This window comes from Gymnodraco acuticeps, unplaced genomic scaffold (genome assembly GCF_902827175.1).
Source record: "Gymnodraco acuticeps unplaced genomic scaffold, fGymAcu1.1, whole genome shotgun sequence".
NCBI classification, from domain to species: Eukaryota; Metazoa; Chordata; class Actinopteri; order Perciformes; family Bathydraconidae; genus Gymnodraco; species Gymnodraco acuticeps.
Genome location: NW_022991064.1, coordinates 303478 through 309344, shown reverse-complemented (window position 1 = coordinate 309344; position 5867 = coordinate 303478). Strand labels below are relative to the sequence as shown.

The window sequence follows — 5867 nt, the reverse complement described above, 5'->3', positions numbered from 1 at the left end:
ACATAGCTTTCAGTCACAGCCAGCAGCTTATTCAACTGGAGGTGTAAATAGGTTTAATATGTGGTATTCAATATGAGTTCTTACTTAATATGTCAACTAATAAGTTGTTACTCTTCTTATCAGGTCTTATGTTCCATGATTTTATGTATGTTATTGTTGGTTTTATATGTCTATTGTATTGGTCTGTAAAGGATTTTAAATGATGTTAAAAAATTAGTAGGAGTTTGTTGATGAGGAGTGTTCATAGATCAACTCCAGTGTAATGCAACATGTCAACATATCATTTCCCAGGAGCAGGAAGTGGTCGTTAAACATGATCCCTGCGATATAAACAGACATATTTCCGGCGGTAACACAGTATGGATCATTATGGATCATTACAGGGAGAGGGTGGTGAAGGCCGGCGGGTTAGAGGCAGCTCTCTCCCCGGACACAGATCTCTCTCCCCCGGTCACAGTGATCTGCTGCTCGGAGGATCAGTGGAGGTTAGAGTGAGTGTTTCTTTGCTCAGTGATTAAGGGGGAGGACCAATGGCAACAAAGGAGACAAGAGGGACGCTGGCTCCTCCTCTCTCCCTCCCTATCTCTCCCTCTCTCGGCTTTATACCACATGCATATAATCCCTGAGTTGACCCAGAAAACAAACTGACTGCCGAGACGCCGCACAGTTCCTATCCGCTGGAAGGCTGCATGTAGCCGGATCACCAGCTGCACAGAGACCCCCCCTTCGGTACGGAAACTTCTCCACAAATCAACATTTAAACATCGGGTAGGTGCTGTTTTTATTCCTGTGTTGCCTCCTTAAACAGGGTTTCGCACCGCGGACTGTTTTATGCAATGATTGGATTTCACCTTGCAGCGTTACATGGTTTCATGTCATTTAGCCTACAAAGTGGCTGAATGAGAAGCTACACGGATATAATTAGGTAACATTAGAGCCTGATTTAAGGAGGATTTATCAGCTAAAAAAGATTCAATTGATTCAAGCAGTAAGGGAAACACAGTTCCTTTTCGTGGGATTTAAAAGCGATATAATTAGGTAACAAGAGCATGCTTTTAAGGGGGATTTTAGGCTGTTATTGCTCCAAGCATTGCATTGCATTGCAGGGGCATTCAGTTAATTTTGTTGGGGGGATCATAAAGTAATGATTGGATTTCACCTTGCAGCGTTACATGGCAGCTTGTTTAATAATGTCATTTACAAAGTGGCTGAATCAGATCATTTCTAGGAGGACTTTAGGCTGTTACTGGATCTGGAAGTGTCTTCAGAATCAGAATTCCTTTATTTGTCCCACAGCAGGGACATGTACAAATCAGCTAAAAGGATTCAATTGCTTTAATCGGTTCAGGGGTAAAAAAACTGTTCATTTTTGGAGGATCATAAAGTAATGAATTTCACCTTGCAGAGAAAAAAGAGGTTTCATGCTTCACGTCATTTACAAAGTGGCTGAATGAGAAGCTCCAGAGCATGATTTTAAGGAGGATTTAGTCTGTTGTTGGAGGTGGAAGTGTCTTGTTTTATCAGCCAAAAGGATTCAATTGAAGAGGCAGAAACAGTACATTTGGGAGGATCATAGAATAATGATTAGATTTCACCTTACATGGTTTCATGCTTGTGTTATATTGTCATTTTTTCGAAAGTGTCTGAATGAGAAGCTCCAGAGCATAATTGTATCGGGGTTTTATTGGACAGGGAAGTGTCTTGTTTTATCAGCTAACATCGCTTAACGCTTTAACAAGCCAATCAAAGCACATTAGAGTTTCAGTGTGAAACTGTTTGTCATCTGTTGGTAATCTTAATTGAAGATCTTTTTGTAATGACTGGTTTGGGGAGGGGGAGCATTCCTCTGCGTCCTTTTGGCTGCAAGCAAGGGTATTACTGCCCTCCCTCGTCGGTGTGATAATACACTCACTGGTGTGGAGGTTAGAGATGAGTGTTTAAAAAAAGAAAAGAAGATACTTCTGATTTGGTTCAAGAAGAGAAATAGAAACTAGAGAAGGAGTTTCAACAGAGATTGAGTGTTTTCAAAGGGTAACTCCAGTGGTTTAGTATTAGTGGGCTGAATTGAAGCTGAGATATTTGATTTTTAATCTCTAGTTTGGGTAAAAAATCCCAAAACATTGTATACTGCATTTCCTATAATGCAATTTGGATAGTGGCTGTTTCCTTGTTTGATCGTCCATACCTCTTCAATGCTCATATTTGTGATGAAAATGTGGTTTAAAATATGCGCAAAGCAAACTCAGGAAACCCTGGTGACATCGAAGGCTTTGGGGGATATATGGGATTAATTTGATTAGTCAATTTATGTTTTTGATTTTACAATGATTCTGCAATTTGGTCAACTCGGATTTCATTTTTCTTTCTGGTCAAATGTTCTAATTTTCACATTTGAGCTTTCCAGGCTCACAACACCAATTGAAAAAAACAAACATGGCCGACTGTAATGTTTTTAATGTTCTCAACAGTGCAGTCTCCTCATTTTTTGGGGGTGTTTCTGACATTTATTGGATAATCTTCTGCAGTTAAGATATCGTTTTTTCATCTTTCTGTCGTATACAAATATTACTAAAAGTATGTTTCACTCATGTTTAAGGCTCTTTTGGGGCAGAACATTTGAACTATTCTAATAGTGACATGTCCCATAGAGTCTTGTCTATATTGTAAAGCCCTTTGGATGTGCAACTCACAGTTATCATCCTTCATTAATTAATCTGTGGATAACTTCATGTTTTAATAGTTTGGTCTATAAGATGTCAGAAAATGATCAACGTCCAAAGATATTCACTTTAGTACGATATGAAACCAGGCTGAGTAGCACTCCTGGTGTTGAGTAGGCTGCACTTCATGAGGGAAATTGTGAATTTGCCCATTTAAAGAGGACATATTCTGCTCATGTTCAGGTTCATATCAGTATGTAGTGTCTCTACTTTAAAGAGTCCTCTCCTGCTGATGTTGAGGTGTATATCAGTATGTAGTGTCTCTACTTTAAAGAGTCCTCTCCTGCTGATGTTCAGGTGTATCAGTATGTAGTGTCTCTACTTTAAAGAGTCCTCTCCTGCTGATGTTCAGGACTATATCAGTATGTAGTGGCGCTACTTTAAAGAGTCCTCTCCTGCTGATGTTCAGGTTCATATCAGTATGTAGTGTCTCTACTTTAAAGAGTCCTCTCCTGCTGATGTTGAGGTGTATATCAGTATGTAGTGTCTCTACTTTAAAGAGTCCTCTCCTGCTGATGTTCAGGTGTATCAGTATGTAGTGTCTCTACTTTAAAGAGTCCTCTCCTGCTGATGTTCAGGACTATATCAGTATGTAGTGGCGCTACTTTAAAGAGTCCTCTCCTGCTGATGTTCAGGTTCATATCAGTATGTAGTGTCTCTACTTTAAAGAGTCCTCTCCTGCTGATGTTCAGGTGTATATCAGTATGTAGTGTCTCTACTGGAACATGTCTCCATGCTTTAATGTTCAAAAAGCTCTTTATTTTTCTCATACTGCCTGTGCTGCAGCACCTCTTTTCACCCTCTGTCTGAAACCAGAGCCCACCGATTGGTTAGCTGGCCGGCTCTGTTGTGATTGGTCGACCGCTTAGCGATCCAATGGAGGCGTTTCAGGCGGTGGGTGGGTGGGTGTGGGGGGAGAAACTCCCTCTGGAGGGAACACTGGGATTTTAGCCTTTGCAGATCATTTACATGCATTAAAACCTATACACCCCCTGACAAGAGAGGGGGAAAACCCCAAAAAGCAGAACTGGGCCCCTTTAAATCATGGGTATTTTAGGCATGATGCATATTGTAATTATAATGGGTTATATTTGAAATCTAATTTTCTGTAATTTTTTTTTCCAGGGCGATCGAGGCCATGGCTGAACACATGATGATGCCCATGCAGCACGGCTTCAGGATGGGCATGAATGGACCCCCGCAGCACCAGGGTCAGCCCGGCCTGCGCACTATGCACAACGGCCAGGTGATGCATTATGGGAGAAACCCTCAGAGCAACATGGAGGCCGCCATGAGGCAGCGGCAGGGCATGGTGGGCCCCGGAGGCATGGCCCCCGTGAATGCTGCTCCGATGGCCAACCACCACCACCAGATGATGTCCGGGAACATGATGTACAACGGGCAGCAGCAGCAGCACCACATGCACCCCCAACAACAACAACAACAACAACAACAACAACAACAACAACAACAACAGCAACAGGGGCATCCACAACAACAATTACAACAGGGACACCCACAACAACAACAACAACAACAACAACAACAACAACCACAACAACAGGGGCATCCACAACAACAGCAACAGGGACACCCACAGCAGTACATCCCCGGAAGCCTCACCTCCCAGCAGCTGATGGCCAGCATGCACCTGCAGAAACTCAACACGCAGTACCACGGACACCCTCTGGCTTCGAACGGTCACCACATGCAGAACGGAGCTCAGTACCGGGTGAATCCGGCGCAGCTTCATTCAGGCATGCAGCACCTCGGAGGACCTCAGGGACAAAACACTGACATGGATCTGATCGACGAGGAGGTGCTGACATCGCTGGTGCTGGAGTTCGGGTTGGACCGCGTTCAGGAGCTGCCCGAGCTCTACCTGGGACAGAACGAGTTCGACTTCATTTCAGACTTTGTGTGCAAACAGCAGCCGAGCACGGTGAGCTGCTGAGAACCAAGCTGCTTTGTTTTAAGACTGGACGACCCCCCCAAAGAATGAGTAGCACAGCGAGGAGGAGACAATCTCTTGTTTCTGTTGTACGGCTGTTTCTGTGTTTCTGCCGCCTTTACGTTGACACTGAGGAAAGCACACTGGGTTTCTCCTCTTTGAGCCGTTGCCAGGAAGATCTTCGGCTGAATTGACGAGGCGTCCTGTTTGGACCCATCTGGCCCTTCAGCACATGTGCCTGCATTGCTAAGGCTTTGGGATATCTAAAACAAACGCAGGCCTGAAAAGACTATCCATCGGGATCTGCTACATCCTCTAACTGACACCTTCAAACAGTAGCAGAGACATTTTTAAAAGGTAGTCCTCTTGAGTTTGTTTGTACAAGAATGAAGGGATTCTGTTTCCGACGTGCATATTGAAGGCTGGCTCTTCAAAAACTGAGTTCCTACAAAAAAAATAAAACGTCCACATTTCCATGAAAGGCAGGAGGATGTGCTGCTTTCCTGATGAGGTTTATCTGGGATTGGCTGGGTGAAATGTGCTGTATTGATTCATTCAGTGTCATTTACCTGACTCTGGATTAAATCAGCAATCATTAAACGCACTGCATCTGCTCTGCGCTAATTAACTGTGATTGAATCATCGGGAAAAGTAGCGCATTGCTTCGAGAAGTCGGCTTAGAAACAAAGCATTTATCTTTTAGGAAATGGCCTCTGTCCACGACAAAAGCAAATGTTGGGGTTATTGCTTTTGCAGGATAACAAGAATCTTAAATGAGGGAGAAATAACTGTGGCCTGTTACAAGATCTAGAAAAGCCAAACAAAAAAAGGGTGAACTCACAGTTCTGAGATGGGTTTTTATTTCCAAAAAGACAAAAAAAGAAGTGTGTAGTTGAAGAATCGGTGTGTTTGTGTGTGGTCAGTGCAGTGAGGCATTTAAAACCCGCTGAACGACGTCCTCCTTTAAACCCTGGGAGCTGAAGGAGATCGGAGAGAGGTCTTAAACTGTGGACACAATGTGTGGATGCACCCCCCCCCCCACTCCCCGCAGCACTTAGCTTAATCATTATTTAAATCTGCTACCTGTGGCATTGATTTTGTATTCTGCAGAAGGGAGCACAGAGCGTGCAGAAGTTGTTGTTCTTGCCCTAGATTAGCTTACGCCGCTGCTTTTCCACTGATTACATTTAAATTAC

At 43.4% G+C, this 5867-nt stretch overlaps 1 protein-coding gene across 2 annotated transcripts; it reads left to right on the top strand.

The window, feature by feature from the left end:
• The first annotated feature begins 604 nt into the window (after positions 1 to 604).
• On the top strand, positions 605 to 5475 carry LOC117559922 (cbp/p300-interacting transactivator 3-like). Of its 2 annotated transcripts, none has more exons than XM_034236643.1 (2): positions 605 to 768; positions 3846 to 5475. In XM_034236643.1, the coding sequence occupies exon 2, from the start codon at positions 3859 to 3861 to the stop codon at positions 4672 to 4674; it is 816 nt and encodes a 271-aa protein (XP_034092534.1). In that variant the 5' UTR covers positions 605 to 768; positions 3846 to 3858; the 3' UTR covers positions 4675 to 5475. The 2 variants fall into 2 exon arrangements, with proteins under 2 accessions (XP_034092534.1, XP_034092535.1); XM_034236644.1 differs by having other exon boundaries at positions 621 to 729.
• The last annotated feature ends 392 nt before the right edge of the window (positions 5476 to 5867 follow it).